Source organism: Engystomops pustulosus, chromosome 8 (genome assembly GCF_040894005.1).
Source record: "Engystomops pustulosus chromosome 8, aEngPut4.maternal, whole genome shotgun sequence".
NCBI lineage: Eukaryota > Metazoa > Chordata > Amphibia > Anura > Leptodactylidae > Engystomops > Engystomops pustulosus.
In genome coordinates, this window is record NC_092418.1 from 104,002,769 (window position 1) to 104,026,960 (window position 24,192).

Consider the following 24,192-nt stretch of genomic DNA (forward strand, 5'->3'; position numbering starts at 1 on the left):
TATTCTCAGTGATGTCAATGCTCTCTAGTGATGGATAGGCTGTATTCTCAGTGATGGCACCGCTGCTCTCTAGTGAGGTTTAGGCTGTATACTCAGTGATGACACCGCTGATCTCTTGTGAGGGATAGGCTGTATTCTCAGTGATGTCACCGCTGATCTCTAGTGATGGATAGGCTGTATTCTCAGTGATGGCACCACTGCTCTGTAGTGATGGATAGGCTGTATTCTCAGTGATGGCACCACTGCTCTGTAGTGATGGATAGGCTGTATTCTCAGTGATGGCACCACTGCTCTCTAGTGAGGGATAGGCTGTATACTCAGTGATGTCACCGCTGCTCTCTAGTGATGGATAGGCTGTATTCTCAGTGATGGCACTGCTGCTCTCTAGTGATGGATAGGCTGTATTCTCAGTGATGGCACCGCTGCTCTCTAGTGATGGATAGGCTGTATTCTCAGTGATGGCAGCGCTTCTCTCTAGTGATGGATAGGCTGTATTCTTAGTGATGGCACCGCTGTTCTCTAGTGATGGATAGGCTGTATTCTTAGTGATGGCAGCGCTGCTCTCTAGTGATGGATAGGCTGTATTCTCAGTGATGGCACCGCTGATCTCTAGTGATGGATAGGCTGCATTCTCAGTGATGTCACCGCTGCTCTCTAGTGATGGATAGGCTGTATTCTCAGTAATGTCACCGCTGCTCTCTAGTGATGGATAGGCTGTATTCTTAGTGATGGCACCGCTGCTCTAGTGATGGATAGGCTGTATTCTTAGTGATGGCAACGCTGCTCTCTAGTGATGGATAGGCTGTATTTTTAGTGATGGCACTGCTGCTCTCTAGTGATGGGTAGGCTGTATTCTCAATGATGACACCGCTGCTCTCTAGTTATGGATAGGCTGTATTCTCAGTGATGGCACCGCTGCTCTCTAGTGATGGATAGGCTGTATTCTTAGTGATGGCACCGCTGCTCTAGTGATGGATAGGCTGTATTCTCAGTGATGGCAACGCTGCTCTCTAGTGATGGATAGGCTGTATTTTTAGTGATGGCACTGCTGCTCTCTAGTGATGGATAGGCTGTATTTTTAGTGATGGCACCGCTGCTCTCTAGTGATGGATAGGCTGTATTCTCAGTGATGTCACCGCTCCTCTCTAGTGATGGATAGGCTGTATTCTCAGTGATGGCACCGCTGCTCTCTAGTGATGGATAGGCTGTATTCTCAGTGATGGCACCGCTGCTCTCTAGTTATGGATAGGCTGTATTCTCAGTGATGGCACCGCTGCTCTCTAGTGATGGATAGGCTGTATTCTCAGTGATATTACTGCTGCTCTCTAGTGATGGATAGGCTGTATTCTCAGTGATGGCACCGCTGCTCTCTAGTGATGGATAGGCTGTATTCTCAGTGATGGCACCGCTGCTCTCTAGTGATGGATAGGCTGTATTCTCAGTGATAGCACCGCTGCACTCTTGTGATGGATAGGCTGTATACTCAGTGATGTCACTGCTGCTCTCTAGTGATGGATAGGCTGTATTCTCAGTGATGGCACCGCTGCTCTCTAGTGATGGATAGGCTGTATTCTCAGTGATAGCACCGCTGCTCTCTTGTGATGGATAGGCTGTATTCTCAGTGATGTCACCGCTCCTCTCTAGTGATGGATAGGCTGTATTCTCAGTGATGACACCGCTGCTCTCTAGTTATGGATAGGCTGTATTCTCAGTGATAGCACCGCTGCTCTCTAGTGATGGATAGGCTGTATTCTCAGTGATGTCACCGCTGATCTCTAGTGATGGATAGGCTGTATTCTCAGTGATCTCACCGCTGATCTCTAGTGATGGATAGGCTGTATTCTCAGTGATAGCACCGCTGCTCTCTAGCGATGGATTGGCTATATTCTCACTGTTGCTCTCTAGTGATACAGTGGCTCATGTTGGTTTCATGTAATGGTTCACCAAAATGTAACTTCTGTTATGTATGACAGGTGAGATTATAGTTTGGGGGGCATTACCTGCTCTCCAGCTCCACTGGCACATCTCAAGGACTGGTGTCCCCGTTATTAAGTGCGTCACCTCTGTCAGCTACAAGCAACAGGTTACAGTCACTGATCTGGGAATGAAGCTGCAGCGATGAGATGATTATGGGACATTTCAGGGTGATCTCACTGCACAGAAGAACTGCCAGGCACCTGCAACCCCAGAACCCCAGAACCCCTCATTCTACAGCGCGGCATCGGATGGTGACACAGGCGCAACTCGGAAACTGGCGAAATCACAGGAGGCCAAAGAGCCTAATATTTATTTTCATATTTTATCCGCTGTGTACATTTCCCTCATGTATATAATGTGGTGTGAAGAGCTCGGCTTCTCTGCTACCAATAAGTTCTATTCTCTGTAGATGAGGACATTGCGTTCCCTCCCGGGGCAGCGGGTGCAGCATATCCTTTACTTTCTGAGCCCTGCGGACACACGGCATCCGCTCTCACTGCACGATCCCTGGGACTAGTGATGTGTCACCCAATGACCCCCCAGCTCTAGAGGGCACCAAGTAACACTGGGTCCTTTCCCTTTATACAGTGGGGCTTATTTACTAAGGGTCTGCGCACGTACTTTGATCAGTCTTTCTGGCGTTTTCTGGGTTTGCACAGCTTGTGCAGATATTTAACAGGGGTCTGTGCTGAGAGTGTGTCGTACGTGACGGCTTTCACGCGACAGAAATGGGGGGGCATGCCGTTTGATGATCCGACTGATTCGGACTGAGCGCAGGATTTAACTTCAAATTGTGTCGCAGGACAATGCACTTACATGCACCAGGAAGAAGGTGAACTCCGGCGGACCTGAGCGGGGAAGCGACACATGCAGGATATCGGGCGCACGATCTTAGTGAATCACGGCACAGTGCATTATCGTTGGACAATGCACTTCTGGGGAACTTCGGCTTTGGGAATTCAATCTGCAGGGTCTGGTTTTGGTTGGACACAACAGCTTTCCCTATGTTATGGCCATAACATGTGATCCTGATGATGCAATGGTGTATTTGACCCAGAACCAGGCACTGGTCAATTATTGGACTGGTGCAATTGTCTCCATGGGTTGCTCAGCCTTAAAGGAAATGTATCACAAACCAGGGACACTTACAGATATAAGAGGATTACCACAGTCCCGGTGCCAGTGGATGATTTTGACAAGGGGGACCTGTGACCCTGGCAGTGCTCTGTACAGACATGAACATACAATGGGTAACATGCAGCCATGCACAGAGGACAGATGGTAGGATCTCCATGTGAGGGGCGGCTAATGTATCTCTTCTTCACTGGACAAAGGCGTCTGTGGTCAGTCACACACATCATTTACCCTTTATTCTCACCATGAAAGGGTTTACAACTTTCCACTAGATTGGGGTGGGGAGATTTATCGTGCCTTCTGCATAAAGCTTGGGACTATCTGCCACTTTCCACCAGTAATGCCAATTTACTATAGAGTTATGTCACACCAAAAAAATGGCACTGCCAACGGATGCGCCGAATGCATCAATACATGCTAATCCAACAAATCCCCAAGCCTCATGTATGAAATCAGTCCCTTTCTTGCATTAAATGAGGGATTATCCATTAGAACTTTCCATTACACATTGAGAAGACTGGGTGCTGATAGATGTGTAGATCTCAGTCTGACATCCGCTTTCTACCTCCTATCTCTCCCCCTGATCTGCTGGTCACTTTGTGCCTGTATATTTCTGGGCCTCGGACCGCTCCCAGCTAACGATGGATTAGACACTCAGATCGGGAACAGTCGGTGCTAGTTACGGCCTCCGAGGAGTTTAGCTTCACTGTGTAAAGCTGCTTCTTAAACAACAAGACTCCATAAAAATAAATCAAAGCGCGAGGATCAATAGCTCTAACAGGAAGCCGCGCCGCTGATTTATTTCCATGGCAGGTTAGAGAAAACCAAACATTCATTCTTGTCATCTTCTCCAAGAACTAAGAGAAGCCGGCAGCGGTAGTGCAGTCACGGCATCGGAGTCAGCCTCCCTCCCGCCCAACACAACAACTACTGGGGGGCAAACACCTCATAGGCGACCAGAAGACTGTGGGAAAACAACTGGATCAGTTACGTCCTACAGGTGACAGAACTTAATTTGTGAGTAGAGACCAGGACATGCGGTCGCTCACCATCTACTGAACCTTCTTCACCATCATATTGGCACGCTCCAAACAATTCACATCTCTGTGTCAACCCTTCACATGATGCCCCTGACATGCATCTCATCTCTAGGCCCAAGACTCCTACCTTGAACTCCATGGGAGTATACTTTTCATTCTTGGGTGTAGAGTTACCCTTGTAGTGGAGATGGTTGGGGGTTGCGGGGTGGATCACAGTGGACTCCTGGGACTGTCTCTGGCAACGTTGGCAATAAACATAGATTACAAATGTCAGGAGGCTGGAGCCGAAGAAACAGGACACGCCGGTGGCGATCAGATGGATGAGGCTGAATCCTGTAATGATGGAAAGAAGAAGAAGCTTGTCAGGATGTGATGAGGACGTGACATGATGCCAGGATTCTCACTGTAACAAGGTGTTTCTTACCGCCACAGTCTTTGTTTTCATCGATACTTGATGCTGGCAGAATGACTAAAAATGAAAAGGACAAGAAGCTGCTGTGAATGCACAAATACAAGGTATCCGAAAGTAGTGTGACTACAACTACTCTGAAGGGGGGCCAACAGTTTAACACTTGACTGCGGGAGCCAGGGGTGGCAGACATCACCTGCTGTGTTTCTAGGCTTACCTGGAATCTCATTGTATATACAATCTCTGTACTCAGTGCTGTTCCCAACACACTGAGTGGCCCCCGGGTTGTGTATGTCACAGTAGCGATTTCGATACTGAATGCCATCTTCATGACACATGCTCCACTCTGACCACTCCGCCCAGCCACCTGCAACGAGACAGAGGAATCACCTGCACATCGGCACAGAATCGCCAACGTCCCTTCCTGAGCGAATGTGACACATGGGGAGACATGGACCCCATCTACACCACTAGAGCCCCTCAAGAAACATTTCTCCACCTGTAACACCTGACACAGGTCTCTGAATAACCTCTAATGCAGGGACCCCTAAACTACACCCCACAGACCGTTTATATCCGGCCACTGACACATCGAGCCCCTGGATTTATTGTTTGGGGGCCCCGGGGCTGGCTCTCCAATAGCGTCAATGATTAGGCCACGGCCTTGGGCAGTCAGACAGGGACCTCCGTCTGACCAGAAAGGAAGCTCCTGCCCATCTCTGTATAGTGCTCACTGTGCCTGAGCACTATTATTGCAGGTGGAGCGATGTGGCCGGTAGAAAACCCCGGCGCACATCGCTCTTTGAACCGGGATGCGCAGCAGCAACCAGAAGAGAGAAGACATGGGAGGCAGAGGTGAGTACAGGGTTTACATTTTTTTCTTTAAACAGCATTATAAAGATTGTGGCGCCTTCATGTTGTTCTTGTAGATAAGAATACAGAGTTATCCTATGTAACTACACTGGGGGCAGTTTAGACCTTGCTGGTGGGGATGACCAAGGGATGGGGAAAGGGGCTTAACGTAAGATGTTTTCTTGGCTGGAGGTGTCATGGCCGTTAAAGAACCAGCAGCAAAGCCTTTAATTTCAATTTAGCTCTGGCCACCTCCTGCTCGTTGTACTTCTGTCTAAAGGCCTTTCCATAGAGACATTTCTCCAAGGACACGTTGTAACTCTGTGCTTAAGGCGAGGAAAAGAAGATGTTGGGGTTTGTAGGACGATAAGTTATGCAAGAAGTAAACCATTTCCCTGCATGTAAATAACCCTCCTTCCACCCCAGAGACGCCGTGGCAGCTCCCCGACACCCGGAATTCAATTAACATAACTTGTAGAGCAACAATCATTGCAGAGTCAGGCCTCAGCGGATGATTTAAGGCAAAGGCTTCCAAACTAGGAATTTATTACCGACTTGTAAAATACTGGAAAATGCATCAAATAAAGTAAATTACAGATAAAGGATTCAGCTCTCGTCCTCATGGTTGCGTTTTTATCCTCTGATGTGGGGTCCGGGGAATGTGCTGGTGCAATTATATAACTGAATCAGAAATGAGAGGGCGATGCGTTTCTGCTCCGCCCAGCGATGGAGATGATTGTCCGTCACCTGGCGCTTCAATCAGATCCGTCCGGGTCGTCATGTACTTCTTACCTCTACGTGCGCTGCAGCTAAATCTGACTCCGATAAAATGTGACAGGAACCTGGAGTGTTATCAGTCAGTAATCAAACGCTGCGCCAGTCGCTGGTCGGATGTGCGCCTCAGCGTTACCCACACAACTTGCCATCAATTATTCATGGTGCAGCCGCCTGACTTCCACGCCGATCACACAAAGCGGATAATCACCAAGATCCTCATCCTCTTCCAAACCAGATGAATATTTTTAAACCAAGTTCTCCTGAGTGGAGAGTCGTCCCCTCCGCACCACAACACGCTGGCCGGGCTCCACGCTAAATAAATCCCTCTGTGTGTTTATACAGGCCGTCTATGGAAATCAGCATCCAGGCAATTACCGCTGACATGAGCCGATTCCTGCAGCTTCTCTGCTCGTTAGGCAACTCAGATTCTTCCCAACCAGGAATGAAAAGTGATTTCCGTCCGGGCACTGCAGGGGTCACCCCGACCTTTATAAACTGTATCCTCTGAAGACAAGGACTACAAGGTCTCAAGGTTTTGGTGGTTGTAACAGAGCCAATGTGGCCCCAGTGATGCGCGCCCCACGCCCCTGGAGCCCCGCTCTTTCTGTCTACTGATATGAGGGTGCTCTTTCCGCTTGTACCCCACAAAATCTGCCGGGAGGCTGGAAAAATGTTGTGACATCGATGAAAAAACATGGCTGCTTGATAATTTTTACGGCTTTCCCTGTGAGGTCCTGATGACGCCTCATCTTTGTGTTCATACAATCATAGAAATAGCAGAATTTTAATTGTTTTAAAGAGAACCTGTCAGCAGGGACCTCATTTTCACTGCAATCTGCCTTTCTGCTTTCTCTAAGCATTTGTAGTACAATATAATTGTGTGTTATAACTTACCTTGCACCCTGACAGAATCCTCTGTGTAGTCCCAGGGGTTGGGCTTTGGTTTGGATGTATTTCAAAAAACAACATGTGACTTGTCTGTGCTGCTCACTCCTCAGCTTTTAGCCCCCACCTTTGTGCTTCTGTACACCTCCTCCATCCTGCTCCTTCACAGAGGTCACAGCCTGGTAGGCTTTCATCAGTGGGGGGAGCTGTACAAGAGCACAAAAGATGGGGGCTGAGTAGTCTGCAGCCCAACCCCTGGGACTAATAGGAGGATTCTTTCAGGGTGTGGGTATTGGGTGTCAATATAACCCACAATTATATTGTAATACAAATGCTTAGAGAAGGCAAAAGGGCATATTTGCACTGCAGGTGTGATGGGCTTGTGTAACTTGTCTTTAGTAAAAAATGAGGTCCCTGGTTCCCTTTAAGGACGTTTTAATACCTTGAAATGAGGTGTCATTTTACGCAGGACAAGATGACATTCTCGTGGGTGGCGAAAAAGCACCAATTTTTTTAAAGAATCTGATAAAATGGGCATTTTGCTTGTTTATAGAGAAATAAGTAATTTTAAATTTTTAGGTTTTTATTACTCTTGTAAAACATTTTTTTTTATTTTTTTAACCATTTTTCTTTTTCGGCCCTCTCCAAGTGGTTTAGGAGCAGAGACGTTTCTGGTGTCATAGAAAAAGATCTCTACCCCCCCATGAGGTCTCCTTACCTTCACAGGGGTAAGTATTGCAGAGCGCCTCCTCCGTGTGCAGCCCAATGCAGATGTCACCACCATTGGACGGGGCAGGGTTAGTGCAGGTACGTGTGCGCTGGTAATGTCCTCCCCCACATGTGGCAGAACACTGCGTCCACGATGACCAACACGACCACGAACCCTTCACTAAAAAATAGAAAGACACAAAGGTCAAAGCAAAGAATCAGTCATCGCCCACAAAAGAAAGTGCCAAAAAACTGCCAAGAAGGAAAATGTAAACGTCAAACTTCTCATCTAATCCAACGCAAATGTGAACAATCCCTGACAGATACAAGACAACTGCACCAAATGTCACAATGTTATCTCCCGGCACATTATATAGAGGAACAGGCCAGATATATACCTGTCTGTAAGTATTATACTAGATGTATTCTGATATATAGAGGGCAGTATTATAGTAATTATATTCTTGTACATAGGGGGCAGTATTATAGTAGTTATATTCTTGTACATAGGGGGCAGTATTATAGTAGTCATATTCTTGTACATAGGGGGCAGTATTATAGTAGTTATATTCTTGTACATAGGGGGCAGTATTATACTACTTATATTCTTGTACATAGGGGGCAGTATTATAGTAGTTATATTCTTATACATAGGGGGCAGTATTATAGTAGTTATATTCCTGTACATAAGGGGCAGTATTATAGTAGATATATTCTTGTACATAGGGGGCAGTATTATAGCAGTTATATTCTTGTACATAGGGGCAGTATTATAGCAGTTATATTCTTGTACATAGGGGGGCAGTATTATAGTAGTTATATTCCTGTACATAGAGGGCAGTATTATAGTAGTAATATTCCTGTACATAGGGAGCAGTATTATAGTAGATATATTCTTGTACATAGGGAGCAGTATTATAGTAGATATATTCTTGTACATAGGGGGCAGTATTATAGTAGATATATTCTTGTACATAGGGGGCAGTATTATAGTAGATATATTCTTGTACATAGAGGACAGTATTATAGTAGTTATATTCCTGTACATAGGGGACAGTATTATAGTAGTTATATTCCTGTACATAGGGGACAGTATTATAGTAGTTATATTCCTGTACATAGGGGGCAGTATTATAGTGGTTATATTCTTGTACATAGGGGGCAGTATTATAGTAGTTATATTCTTGTACATAGGGGGCAGTATTATAGTAGTTATATTCTTGTACATAGGGGGCAGTATTATAGTAGTTATATTCTTGTACATAGGTGGCAGGATTATAGTAGTTATATTCCTGTACATAGGTGGCAGTATTATAGTAGTTATATTCTTGTACATAGGGGGCAGTATTATAGTAGTTATATTCCTGTACATAAGGGGCAGTATTATAGTAGATATATTCTTGTACATAGGGGGCAGTATTATAGTAGTTATATTCTTGTACATAGGGGGCAGTATTATAGCAGTTATATTCTTGTACATAGGGGCAGTATTATAGCAGTTATATTCTTGTACATAGGGGGGCAGTATTATAGTAGTTATATTCCTGTACATAGAGGGCAGTATTATAGTAGTTATATTCTTGTACATAGGGGGCAGTATTATAGTAGTTATATTCTTGCAGATAGGGGGCAGTATTATAGTAGTTATATTCCTGTACATAGGGAGCAGTATTATAGTAGTTATATTCTTGTACATAGGTGGCAGTATTATAGTAGTTATATTCTTGTACATAGGTGGCAGTATTATAGTAGTTATATTCTTGTACATAGGGGGCAGTATTATAGTAGTTATATTCTTGTACATAGGTGGCAATATTATAGTAGTTATATTCTTGTACATAGGGGGCAGTATTATAGTAGTTATATTCTTGTACATAGGGGGCAGTATTATAGCAGTTATATTCTTGTACATAGGGGCAGTATTATAGCAGTTATATTCTTGTACATAGGGGGGCAGTATTATAGTAGTTATATTCCTGTACATAGAGGGCAGTATTATAGTAGTTATATTCTTGTACATAGGGGGCAGTATTATAGTAGTTATATTCTTGCAGATAGGGGGCAGTATTATAGTAGTTATATTCTTGTACATATGGGGCAGTATTATAGTAGTTATATTCTTGCAGATAGGGGGCAGTATTATAGTAGTTATATTCTTGTACATAGGTGGCAGTATTATAGTAGTTATATTCTTGTACATAGGTGGCAGTATTATAGTAGTTATATACTTGCAGATAGGGGGCAGTATTATAGTAGTTATATTCTTGTACATAGGGGGCAGTATTATAGTAGTTATATTCTTGTACATAGGGGGCAGTATTATAGTAGTTATATTCCTGTACATAGGGGGCAGTATTATAGTAGTTATATTCCTGTACATAGGGGGCAGTATTATAGTAGGTATATTCTTGTACATAGGGGACAGTATTATAGTAGTTATATTCTTGTACATAGGGGGCAGTATTATAGTAGTTATATTCTTGTACATAGGGGCAGTATTATAGTAGTTATATTCTTGTACATAGGGGGCAGTATTATAGTAGTTATATTCTTGTACATCGGGGCAGTATTATAGTAGTTACATGCTTATAGCCTTCTCGAGGCTACAGTTTTTGGGGGACAGTATGTGACGTTAAATCACATGGTGCGGTATGTTATACTGTACAGTACATCATGGGAAGCCTCGCTGCTCGTTCTTGCAGAGTTATTGAGATTTATAGAACATTACAGACATTTTATTTAGCATAAACTATTCATGAACTCCTGTGTATAAAACATTTACATAATAGAGTATCAGTGTTAATTAAAGGCATCCCTCACGTCGTCCAGGTCATACATATTTAACAGGATGACGCCTTTGGGTCTAGTAAAAAGTCTTCTCCTGACAAGCTGCGAACCTCAAAGAAAAAGTAACAAATCTCCACCCAATAAAACGCCCCAAAATTTGGCATTTTATGGAATCAGAAAAAAACAAATGTAACATGAATGAAACTTATGCGGTCTCCCCCGCAGCCGCGGTGTTGGGTTTGTATCATTGCTGACAATCTCTGGGAGCTAGAGATCTCCAGTAGCGGAGTTTTTATATCGCTCTATAGACGTCTATAGGATCCGGCCGCACCCCTGTCCGTCCTCTGCCTTTGTACGGATGTATATGACCGCCATGATGTTCACTGCCCTCTACCGCACACAAGTTCACTTTCTGTGATCACATTAATCTGCGTGAAACCTCATTAACACAGAGATTTGTGGTCAATCTAACAGAAATACCTAAATCTGTAATACTTGCGGCTTTTATATCCGATTCTTGGCGCCTTCATTTCTTCTGAAATCCTAAAAATGTAAGCTGTTACTAAACACAAAACTGTGTCTCCAGAGCCCCAGAACACATAGTATACACATGTATACACACATAGCAACAAGAGCCTCCTCCAGTAGGTGGCGCTGTTTTATAGCCTTCATAATCCTGGCTGTTATGTCACCACTATGAGGCGCATAGATTGTGAGCTCTTCAGGCTGGACTGCACTGAGCTTGTGGTTAGGGACGTGTTCACACCCGGTGACTTTAGAATAGGAGCTTCTCACAGAAAACTTTCACCCTATAACTGGCTATATAAAGCCTCTTTACGGCGGCGCCGGTGTCGTTCTGATTATTCATTGCTGGACCCGGTGCAGTTTACGGGGGAATAAAACCCGGGATTATGACGGCGAGTAAACAATTACCCCATAAAGCCGCCGCGCGCCGCAGAAAGCACCTTGTTGTTTTCAATTAAGACGTAATTGTGTTTTCCTCACGTTGGGTCTGAGTCTGACTCCTCGTAAAGATTATACTAGCGAGGACTGCGGGAGGCGCCGCCACATAAAGCTGAGCCCAGAGAGTTTGTATCCGCTAATGAGCAGAGCGCAACCGCTGAGCGGCGACACAGATCGATGTCATGTACACAAAGCAATTATGTCCCCGCAGATGTCACCACATCCGTCCCGGACAAGTCATTAACCCTTACATGGGCCGGGTAACCGTAGTACAGGTACATGTCGCCATACGATAACCTCTGATGGTCTATGGAAAGGGTTAATGGCTTGTGCCCAGTATTTAAGTTCTCCCAGCAGGGGGAGCCAGCAGTCAGGAGGGGCAACTTAAATACTTAGGACAACCCCCTTTAACCCTTTCCTGCAAGGGACATTGTACAGAAAGCAACCAAAATCATGAGAGTTTTCTGGAGCATCTCGGAGATGTGGGGGTTCCTCACCTGGACATGGTTGGGGGTTACAATCCTGGAAGTCCATGGCTGACCCCATGCAAGGCTGACCGCCATTGCGGGGCTCAGGGTTACTGCAGGTTCTTCTCCGGGAGCGGAATCCTAGCTCGCAGTCTCGGGAACAGGTGGACCACATTCCCCATGGAGTCCAGCCCCCACTAATGACACGAGCGGGGGTCTTACCACTGCGCATCAGGTCATCCACCAGAGCTGCAGAAACATGACAACGTTACTACTACACCTGTAAGTGGACTACAACTCCCAGCATGCATGAGGCATATAGACAAAGAATTACATTTTTGCACCATATTAAGAGCTCTGCTTGCTCACAGCTGGAAACCATAACAAAATAGCCTGAAATCTGAAAACAGCAGCTGAAAGAAACCAAGTCCAGCGGTGTTCTATAAAGTAAAATGTCTCAAGCTGGAATCTAGAAAAAACGCAACTGTGACAAATCCTCTGCTGCGAAGAATATTTCAGCAATAGTTCTCTCTTATATAACAAATAAAAGAGGTATTAGAAACAGGAACTATAGAACAGCCGGACCTGCCGTGTCTCGTGTCCTCTCTGAGAGGTAGCGGAATATTAGTCATTATACAGAGGTGACTATCGGACGGGTGGGCACTCACAGTCGGTCTCACAGGCCGCGGATCCATCATTGGGGCAGAACCGCGTCTCAGTTTTTTTCCTCCCAAACTGCAGTTCGTGGGGGTCCGAGAGTTGAGCGCGACAAGTGTAACGGAACCTCTGCTCCTGGCGAGCGCCACCCTGCGTGATATTAACCGTCATCCATGGCGTCCAGGGAGTGTTCCTGCGCACCTCCGGACAGGCCTCAGAGTTACAGATCCGGAATTCCTGCAAGGAAACATTGAGACGTTACTGATGGAAAGGCGCCTCTAACGCCAGTCTGATACGTTCCATGATCCATCACTGCAAGACGATGATGACATCACAGCGCCACCAAGCGCTACAACATGGCCGCCACTTGTCAAGTATAAGTATTTGGACGTGAGCGGTACCTGAGCGCAGCCCGGGCAGCTGTTCCCGTTCTCGCAGTTGCGCTGTCTGGAGTGGACGCCTCCTCCGCAGTCTGCGCTGCATTTACTCCAGGAGCCCCAGGACGACCAGAATATGGGCACCGGGCACGGACTGTTCTCATTGCAGAACCTGACGAAAGAGACAACATGCATCACGTCACCGCACAATGGAGAGCCAATCACATGCTGCGGAACTGCAATATCAATGGCGCCTCCAGCAGGATGAGCGGGACATTACACTTCTTTAAGAGATTGTTAAAGGAACAGTACAAATGTATGATAAAGCTACAGTATTACATGAAACAGCATTGTGATAACTTGCACTTTATCATTTTAAGGATCTCTTCTTGCTGTCAGTGAATATGGATTGTGCCCTGTTGGTGCAGGGACTAATAACGGTGTGACTGTATACAATGATACATTGTAACAAATCATCAGAAACTCGCTTGCGCTTTTCTCATTTGGTTGCAATCACTGACTACAAACACAGATCACAATTTTGGAGAAATTCCCACCGGACCCCAGAGATCAACCACGAGAAGAAGTGAAGTTGTGATATCCGCAGCCGTATTATCATGGAGACGATGGATCTGCCATCACAAAAGCTCCGGAGAAAGGGGAGAGCGGGCGATGCCAAGGAGCAAACAATTAGCCCAATTAACAGGACATTGATCAAGCCGCCGCCCCTTCTGCTTCCATGTGAAATCCAGTAAAAGGTCAGAGCTTAAATCACCCCAAAAATGTCTATTTAGGAACATAGAAGCAAATTAACCGAGTTCATTACCTGGTGTGAGGAGCCGCAGCGACCGACTGGTGACATTAGCATTTTATATCAATATTACATGACACCGCGCCAAATACTTAATCACCGCCTGAGCAAGAACAGCACGGATAGCGTTACAGTGTCACAGACATCAGACACGAGGCGACACTTGGATCGAATGCAACTCAGCCTTCATGATCTTCAGGCTCTCCAGCAGCAGAATAGTGAGTGCAGCTCTGGGGGTATGGTACAGTGAATGGCACAATATGTTTAATTAAAAAAACAAGGGGCACTTTGCCTTCTGTGATTCCTTCTCTTCTGAAGATAAAGTTACATTTTGCTTATGATGAATTTACCCTCTAATGGCGCAGTCTACAAATAATTCTACATGAAACAAGCCCTCGTATTCCTAGGTTGCTAAAAAAAATTTAAAAAAACGGATGTCTTCTGGACAGTGAAGGTCAATGCTGGGTCCCTAAAGGGTTAACAATCTTTGCCCATTGGTCATTGCAGGGGGTGATGATACAATCTGGATAATAAATGGCGACACATGACAGGCAGTTCCTATGTCTGTGCAGATGTCACCCGGTATTAACCCTTTAGCGACCACAAGACGTTAGTAAGGGGGGGGGGGGGGTCCTCACCGTTCCTCTCTGCTCTGTCCCACGCAGACTCTTCCTCCAAACCGCGGCGCAGGGTTACTGCACGTCCTCTGCCGCACCTGGAAGCCGATTCCGCAGGAGGTGCTGCACTGCGCCCAGGAGGACCATGGGGTCCAGCCGCCATTTCTGCGGAAGAGAAGAGCAGCAATTATCACATGGCCGCCATATTGGAGCTGACGCTCTGGATACTCACCTGTCATCCCTCCCTGGAAACATTTTTATAGATTTTCAACTTTCTTTTCATGAACATGCATGGGGGCGGGGCCTAGACATCATTCTCGCTTGGGGGTGTGGTGAGATTCACATTTACATATAAAGGCCACGCCTCTCATCTGCTTTGTGAACATTCCGAATAGAATGTGGAATAATGACGCATATTAAGAAGAGGAAATGGCGCCATTAATGCAGTGGTAGATAGCGGAGGAAGTATCAGACAGGCAAAGGTGCAGAGAGACTCATTAACACTGAATTAGCATGTAATTAGCATAACATTAGCGCGGTAGATGTGACAGCCAGGGCAGAACATGTGGCTAGAGCCGCACTACGTTGCAATGAGAAATATGTGAGACAAAGGGGGAGCTATGTCATCAAACCCTGGTCATAAACCGGTGTCCGTGAGGGGTCATGACCTCTGACCTGTCACCCCACTACATAGGAAACTGATCCAAATCTCAGAAACATTTATACAGCATTATCATTGCATCCCGTGTTTCTGGTCATGTTTTGTGGTTATTAAGGATAAAATACGTGGGGGGTCATTTACTAAGGGCCCGATTCGCGTTTTCCAGACGTGTTACCTGAATATTTCCGATTTGCGACGATTCTCCCTGTATTGCCCCGGGATTTTGGTGCACGCGATCGGATTGTGGCGCATCGGCGCTGGCATGCATGCAACGGAAATCGGGGAGCGTGGCCGAATGAAAACCGGACGGATTCAGAAAAACTGCCGCATTTAAAACAAAAAATCTGTCGCGGAGCTTGCACTTACCTTCACTCAGCCCGAGCCGGTGAACTCCAGTGCGTTCCGATGCTTTTCAGCGCAGCAGCGCCACCTGGTGGACATCGGAGGAACTACCTTAATGAATCCCGGCCGGACCCGAATCCACCGCAGAGAATGCGTCCCAGCACTGCAGCCAGGGGGCGCACATCTCTTAGAAGATCCCGGGGAGCAGAAATGTATAATGTCCTATATAACACCCGGCGCTGCTGTTATCATATACAAGTCACTTCTCATTGAGACGCCGTGTGCCGCACCCTCAGCCCCTGTTCACACTGCGGAATCGTTCTCTAGTTCTCCGGGCACAGATGCAGCGTATCATCTGCGGCAGGAGGTCTCCGGGGTCCAGGGTGCACCCGCCGCTGTATGATACCTCCGCACCAGGTCCCTTCTCTACTAACTTCCAACGCTCGCTGCTCTCAGGTGTCAGAATACAAACAGAGAAAACCAGGAAAAAACTCATTTCCTGAATCCGACTTCTCCTAACACAATCCATATGGAAGCGCAGGACGTTTACCTTGGCAGCTGCTGATGTTTACATTCCAATACACTGCACCAGAACCTCAGCAGCGCATGGACAGGACTCCACCACAACTACAAAGTGTTGGTCTAGGAAGAGCCAGAACTCTCTGTTATCAGCCATTACATCCCGGGGAGAGGAGACTGTACAGGGGGGATACAATCTATTACTCTCTGTTATCAGCCATTACATCCCGGGGAGAGGAGACTGTACAGGGGGGATACAATCTATTACTTTCTGTTATCAGCCATTACATCCCAGGAATAGGAGACTGTACAGGGGGATACAATCTATTACTCTCTGTTATCAGCCATTACATCCCGGGGAGAGGAGACTGTACAGGGGGATACAATCTATTACTCTCTGTTATCAGCCATTACATCCTGGGGAGAGGAGACTGTACAGGGGGATACAATCTATTACTCTCTGTTATCAGCCATTACATCCTGGGGAGAGGAGACTGTACAGGGGGATACAATCTATTACTCTCTGTTATCAGCCTCTGTGAGGTGTAGACTAGGCTGTTCCTTATACCCAGTGAATACCTCTATGTTTCGCCTGTACATGTATTGTGTATATGCTGCGGCTCGTCACTCGCTAATGAGAGTCTTACAATGAGCTGGGAATCCAACACGTCAAAATCATCAGCAATCTCTGCTCCGCCGCAGCAGACACTCGCTCGTCTCTACACAGCAATCCAATGCAAATAGAAAAATGCAGTCTCCAGAATCACATCCCGCCTAGAGAATGAATGCTGACACATCACTGCTCACAGACCTGCCGCTACCCAGACTGACAGGATCCAAAGGACAAAGAGACAAAGTGAGCGCAAAACTATAAAACCAATCGACCCGACACAAATATACTGCACAACAAGATCTTATAATACCCCCATCATCTGCATCACGGTCTATAAGATGTAACCGGGTGTAACTCAGGATCAGTACAGGATAAGTAATGTCATGTATGTACACAGTGACTGCACCAGCAGCAGAATAGTGAGTGCAGCTCTGGAGTATAATACAGGATGTAACTCAGGGTCAGTACAGGATAAGTAATGTCATGTATGTACACAGTGACTGCTCCAGTAGCAGAATAGTGAGTGCAGCTCTGGGATATAATACAGGATGTAACTCAGGATCAGTACAGGATAAGTAATGTCATGTATGTACACAGTGACTGCACCAGCAGAATAGTGAGTGCAGCTCTGGGGTATAATACAGGATGTAACTCAGGATCAGTACAGGAGAAGTAATGTCATGTATGTACACAGTGACTGCACCAGCAGCAGAATAGTGAGTGCAGCTCTGGAGTATAATACAGGATGTAACTCAGGATCAGTACAGGAGAAGTAATGTCATGTATGTACACAGTGACTGCACCAGCAGCAGAATAGTGAGTGCAGCTCTGGAGTATAATACAGGATGTAACTCAGGATCAGTACAGGATAAGTAATGTCATGTATGTACACAGTGACTGCACCAGCAGCAGATAGTGAGTGCATCTCTGGAGCTCGTTAGCTCGTTATCTCTGTCTGTTGCTGTGAGAGGCTGTGTGCTGCTGCTGCTCTGAGCTCCAGGAATAATCCACCTCCACCTGGGGCCTGCTCTCTCCCTTCCCAGGGAGGGGGTGGGTTTCCAGGCATGAGCCAGAGCGGCAAGCCCCAGGCTCCTGCTTCCCGGGCCAGGCCGGCGGGGGGCAGGGGTAGCCAGGAACCGGCCAGCGCTATGGAGGACTCAGGGGTGAGACGTTCCACCAGGAGTCGTAGTAATACTGCTCCTGCTCCCCCTGAGTCTGGTGTGAGGCGGCGCGGCAAGAACCTGGATGTCCATGATGGTGCGGGTGACAGCGGTCCTTCCGGGGCTGGAACTATGAAGCGGAGTGCTCACAGAGGTAAGGCTGACCATGCGGGGGGAGGCTGGGCGGTGCAGGGGCCCCGGGAGTCTTTGTCCACCTATGCCTCCCGGGTCCAGAGCCACCTCTGTGAGTACGAAGAGGCGACCAAGACCATCAGGAGGCTCCGGGAGGAGCTGCGATGTGCCCGCGCCAGGGCGAACACGGCGCCAAAGAAGCGCAAGACGGAGGTTAAAGGAGAGATTAATCACCTAAAGGCAGAGATTGACAAGCTGACAAAAAGAAAGACCTTTATTTGTGATAACAGCGGACCATTTAAGGAAAAACTGATTAATGATGACCGATTTGCTCAGATGGCTGATAACAGAGAGCAAAGGCTGATGGGGTTGCAGCCTGCAAGCCAGGTGGAGGAGGAGGAGGATGATGATGATGATGACGATCAGCAGGCCTCGTGCAGTGGGCCCCCTGCAGGACAGCCAGCAGTAACACCTCGCTCGGGGGAGGACAGTGACACCGGCAGCCAGGGAGGGGCGCTCATGGCGGAGATCCGGCTGCTCGAGTCCCCAGTGCGCATGGAGAACTTTTCGTTTGGCGATGAACTCCCAGAGGAAGCCGCTGGGGGGAGCAGCCGGAGGAAGGCGAAGAAGACCAGGCCAAAGCAGCAAGAAGAGGTACGTTTCATCTTTACCCCCCTCCCTGTAAACCCCCCCGGGCAAAGCGCAGGGTCAGCTCACTGTGCAAGCCCTGCTACCCAAACCCCCCCGAGTTCTGCTGTGGACCCGGTGCAAAGGTGCAGGGATATTACAGGTGTGACATCTGATGTGGCGATGGGCTCCGTCTCTGTTTGTGGTAACAGTGGGGGAGCAGGGGAGGCATCGGCCGCAAGGCCGGACAGTCAGGGCGGCTCGGCAGTGGCGATAACATCAAAATCCAGTGCTGTGGTGCGTCCCCCGCTGGGAGGGGGGGACAGCCCGGCACTGGTGGCAGCTTCCGGTGCCTCGGCGCCTCTTCATGCTGTTGCTGCTGATCACTTGGTTATGGAGCGGCGGCAGTGTGGAGGGGTCGCTGAGGCTGAGGGCTCCGGACCTCCCAGACAAAAAGTGTTATTCTGTGTTGGTGTTGGGGATAATTTGAATTCTGTGGAAATTGAAGATCAGCGGCGCCTCACACCGGCTAAAGAGCAGCGGCGAATGTTACCAAGCCCCAGGAGAAGTAAAATAACATCTGCTACCGATGATGCGGAGGGCACAAGTGTGACAAGAGTTGTGGTCCCCTCTGGGCGATGCGCTGCGGGGGGACCCCCGTCCCTTGTGCCTGAAGATGCGGAGGTGGTCATGTCCCCTGATGTTGTTGCTGGTCCAGCCAGTGTGAGTGGAGTCAGTAATGTTGTGGTGGATAATGTGAATGGTGTGAGTGGTGCTGAATCTTTTCCAGCTTTGGGGGTGGGTGATGGAGGGACTGGTGGTGTGAGTGGCGTGGCTGAGTGTAACATGCAGGTGGGTAGTGTCAATGTGGTGGGTACAGGGGTTGGTCCGGTTGCTCCCCCAGTGGCGGCCCCTATTAAGAGCTATGCCAGTGTCGCTGCTGGGGGAAGTAGGGTTCCATCATCCTCGTCTCTGGGCTCTGGGGACGGCTTTTTGCAACGGCGCCTCCTGCAGGCCTTACAGAAGGGAGAAAGGACGATCAATGTAGCGGGGCAGGAGGTTGATTTGTCATTTTGGATAGAGAGGCACGGCCTGTCTGCCTTCCGAGAGCAAAGAGGCAGGGAGACATCATGGTCGCTCCCGACAACCGGGCCGGGTGCTAACCGTAGGAATGTGGTCCGTCTTCGGTGGCGTGGCAGTGATGTGTGTCCCCCTCGGGCACGGGTAGTTGAGCTGCTGCTGAAGATGGACTTCAAGGCGGCTGACATCTTTGCCTTGATCCATCCCTATGGTACATCTGAGTTTGATGTCAGCTTTGTTCGGCCGGAGGGGCTTGAGCTCTTCTGGTCCAACTATGAGCTGAGATACAACGAGCCCGAGTGGCGGGACTTTGCTGTGCAAGCAGTGTCCCGCCAAAGCGAACTCAAGAAAGTGACCGTTCTTACCCGTAACGAATCACTATCTTGCTTTGACATCATGACCTGGATGAATCGTTATGGAGAGGTACTGGGAGTACCCGAGAAAAATCGTGATGAGTATGGTATCTGGTCAGGGGCCTGGACCTTCATGGTGAAGTTGAGGCGTTCAGGTAACTCAGTCGCCCACATCCCTTCATCAGCCTTCCTGGGGAGGGATCGGATCCTGATCTTCTACCGGGGGCAGCCTAAGCTGTGTCACAGGTGCGGTGACCCCACACATTTCAGCGCAAACTGCACCGTGCAGAAGTGTGCGTTGTGTGGGGGTGTCGGCCATCTCGCTGCATCCTGTACAGGGCAGATTAGGTGTAACCTGTGTGGTGATCTCGGTCACCCGTACAGTCGTTGTCCTCTTTCCTTCGCTAATGCGGGCTCAGCCTCAGCGGATGAAAGCCATGAGGCTGAATCTGCTGGGGAGGGGACTAGCCGAGGCGGAGGAATGGAGGGGCCAGGGAAGAAAGACAGGAAAAAGACGCCTGCCCAGCTAAGGCGTCTAGAAAAGCGTCAACAGGAGAGAGAGCGGGGGGAGTCTCGGGCTGCTGGGACAACCTCTGGCGCTCTCCTGGAGACCACACCTGTCGCTGAGGCCCCAGGGGATGATGTACTGGATGAGGAGGTCAGGAGGATCGAGAGAGAGGAAGGTGCCACGTCCTCAGACTCCTCCCATTATGAGAGTATGGATGAGGATAATAGGGCGTGGCTAGAGGAAAAGCGTAAGCGTGGCGCCAAAAAGAAGAAAAAGGGTAAAAAGAAGGGAGGTGTAAGATCTTCTCCCTCCCTGACTAAGGTACCCAAGGAAGGTGCAACCAACCCCCTGCTGGTCGAACTTTCAAATCGATTCCTGGCCCTGGATGGAGCCTCTCCTGCCGATGGAGGGGCTGAGGGTGAAGGGCCAGAGGTGGCGGAGCCTGCAGGGGGTGCCGAGTCTCCCCCTGGGGAGTCAGGGTCCTCAGGAGGGGAGACTGGCCCAGAGTCTGGAGACGAGGATGAGGGGGCAGGTCCTGAATCTGCCCCTGAAGCATCAGAGGTGCGGGAGATGGACACCACAATATGTCTAAAAAGGGGGTGTTCATTTCCCGAGGGTGGTGGTAAGATGGGTAAAAAGAAAGCCGTCTAACTCAATCACTCATGATGGCGGCACCCACTCCGTTGACGCTGGCGTCCATTAATGTCGCCAGCATTAAGTCTGATGCGGCTAGATTTGCGGCCTTTGATTTTCTCGGCCGTGTTGAAGCCGACATTTTATTTTTGCAGGAGACCAGGCTGCCAGATTTGGCGGCCGTGTTTAAAGCTAAGAGGGAATGGAGACACGGGCCTTCCTATTGGTCTCTTGCGGCCGAGCCGTATAGCGGAGTGGCGGTCCTTTTTACCGCACCGGTAGAATGCCGACGAGTTATTGAGTTAGAAATGGGGAGGTGCCTGATCCTGGATGTCCTCATGAAGGGACAAGAACTTCGTCTTATTAACATCTATGGTCCCCAGTCCAAGTGGGACAGGAAGTGTCTCTTTATGAGGATCAAGCCCTACCTTTTTACAAGTCGGCAGGTGGTCTTTGGAGGGGACTTCAATGCTGTCACGAGGTCCCAGGATAGGGGAGGTTCCAGAGACAAGCTGACTTATGATTGCGTCGCTCTTAATAGCATAGCCAGTGAGGCTCGCCTGGTGGATGTCCACATCCGGCACACCCCAGGCCACGCGGGGTTCACCTATTATAGGGGTAGCTGCAGGTCTAGAATAGACAGGTTTTATTTAAAGGAGGAAGCCATCTCTTCAGCAGTGTCCGTTGTTGAGGTGGAGTTCTCCGACCACTGTCTAATTTTGTTTTCTCTGAATGTTACAGAGACCCCCCGGATGGGAAGAGGCTACTGGAAGCTCAATTCGTCTCTCCTGGAAGAAGCAGAGATAAGACAATCCTTTGAGGACTTTCTTCAGAGCCAGGTACCATTGCTGGGCCTTTGTAGCAGTAAGTCAGAGTGGTGGGAGATGCTCAAGAAAAGGGTGGCGAGATTCTTCCGCCAGCTCTCGAGCCTCAGGAGTCTGGACAGGTACCGCCTGTATCAGGGCCTGAGGAGGAAACTCGAGCATCTCGTCTCGACTGGAGGTAGTCGTGAGGACATCTCCAGAGTGAAATCCTTGCTGAAGAGGTGTCAGTACGATAGACACGCATCTTTGGTTTTTGAGAGGGATTACGGGAAATACCGCTCGCCCGACCCTTACAGAAACTGCAAGATGTCAGTGAATGGTAAAGTTGTCACAGGACTGGTTGACAGTACGGGATCCCTGAAAAGGTCCAGATCAGGGATTCTGGAGGTCGTCAGATCCTTCTACTCGCACCTCTTGGGCAGGAGGGATCTAGATCGGGATGTGATGTCGGCTTTCCTGGCTGACACTGTCCCTGAGCCAGGAGTAGACCCCTCTCTTGATGTTTTGACAGAGATGATCAGGGAAGAGGAAGTCAGCCGGGCGATTGAAGGGCTCGCCCTCAAGAAATCGCCGGGTCCGGATGGCTTAACATCTGAGTTCTATAAGACCTTTAAGGACGCCTTGGTTCCCCTCTTGACTGAGGTATTCAATGAGTGTCTTTCCTCGGGCGCTCTGCCGAAGTCAATGAGGAGGTCTGCCCTGATCATTCTGTCAAAGGGTAAGGACCGATCTCGTGTTGAGAACTGGCGTCCCATAGCGCTTCTCAATACGGACAGAAAGGTTTTGGCAAAGGTGCTGTTTAATCGGCTGGTGCAGTTTGCACCCCGGCTCCTTTCGGGGACCCAGCACTGCTCTGTTCCAGGCCGCAGTACATTTAGTGCTGTGCTTTGTGTCCGGGAGGCAGTGGAGCAGGGCAGGGCTGGTAACTGGAAGGGGTACTTGCTGTCCTTGGATCAGGCAAAAGCGTTTGACCGGGTTAACCACGAGTACCTCTGGTCTGTCCTTCTGAGATATGGCCTGCCGGGGGAGTTTGTCAATTGGCTGAAAGTTTTGTACGCAGGGGCAGAGAGTTTCCCGCTTGTGAACGGTTGGATTGGCCGCTCTTTTGAGGTCGGGTCTGGTGTTCGCCAGGGTTGTCCTCTGAGCCCACTACTGTACGTGTTCGCGATCGACCCATTCCTTAGGAGGATTGATCGTGGGCCGTTGGTGGGAGTCGGGATGGATCGGGCAGCACCGGAAGCCACTCTAAGGGTGGTAGCGTATGCCGATGACGTCACCGTTTTCGTGTCCTCGGGAGGGGAGGCGCAATGGGTGATGTCAGAGGTTGACCGCTACTCAGAGGCTTCTGGGTCCAAGATCAACCGGGATAAGTGTGAGAGTCTCTGGCTGGGAGAGGGAGGTCCAGGCTTTGGTCTCCCGGACACTCTTCCAGGGCCCCAGGACTCTGCCAAAGTTCTCGGCATCGAATTTGGCCAGGGGGATTACCCCATGCAAAACTGGGACGGCAGGCTTAAGATCGCCGCTCAGAAGGTGGACCAGTGGAAGGGTTGGTCTTTGACCCTCAGAGAAAGGGTTAATCTGATCAAAACCTACCTGCTCCCGTTACTGATTTATCTGGGCAGTGTGTGCATGTTGCCAGAACCCCTCTGGACTCGGGTCTACAGTCTGTTCTTCCAGCTGTTATGGGGGAATAGGCTGAACCTAATCAAGAGGGAGGTTACTTACCGCACGAGGAGACAAGGAGGGTTGTGTATGGTCAACCCTGTGGTATTCCTAGTGAATACCTTTCTTAAGATCAATGTTGCAAACCTCTGGAAAGAGAGGGCTCCTCCGTGGGTATACTCCTGCAGGGGATGGTTTCGGCCTTTCTTCCAGGAATGGGAGACAGGAGGGCAAGTGAAGGATCTCCGTACACCGCATGGGCATCTTCCGGCTTACGCTACCCCGGTTCTGAAGGTGATTCGCCGGTGGGGTCTGGGAATGTGGGAGATCAGGACCATGTCGAGGAAACTCCTTGACAAGAGGGTTCTGTTGACCCATTTCCAGAAGCCTCTGGCCCTCAGGGATTGCCCAAGTCGGGATCTGAGGGTGGGTTTGAGTTTATTGAATTCCATCAGGATCCCCTTGAAGTTTTGGGACGTGACTTGGCGCTGCTTCCATGGAAAGCTGTGTGTGAGGGACAATCTGAAGTGTAGGAGCTCTGAGGAAAGGGGTTGTCCCCGGGAGGAGTGCGGTGGCCTGCTGGAGAGCATGGACCACTTCCTGCTTCAGTGCCCCTT

General features: G+C 48.7%; 1 protein-coding gene across 5 annotated transcripts in view; it reads right to left on the minus strand.

Annotated features, from left to right (window-relative positions):
- Window positions 1-24,192, minus strand: part of SEMA5B (semaphorin 5B) — a 146,766-nt gene that overhangs the window by 9,002 nt on the left and 113,572 nt on the right. For all 5 annotated transcript variants that reach the window (XM_072122082.1, XM_072122081.1, XM_072122083.1 and 2 more), the window contains 8 exons: window positions 14,483-14,626; window positions 13,058-13,205; window positions 12,668-12,893; window positions 12,030-12,248; window positions 7,793-7,963; window positions 4,778-4,927; window positions 4,576-4,620; window positions 4,279-4,484 (listed from right to left, as the gene is read on the minus strand). In XM_072122082.1, the coding sequence (XP_071978183.1) occupies window positions 4,279-4,484; window positions 4,576-4,620; window positions 4,778-4,927; window positions 7,793-7,963; window positions 12,030-12,248; window positions 12,668-12,893; window positions 13,058-13,205; window positions 14,483-14,626 (1,309 nt within the window). The remainder of the gene's footprint in view (window positions 1-4,278; window positions 4,485-4,575; window positions 4,621-4,777; window positions 4,928-7,792; window positions 7,964-12,029; window positions 12,249-12,667; window positions 12,894-13,057; window positions 13,206-14,482; window positions 14,627-24,192) is intronic.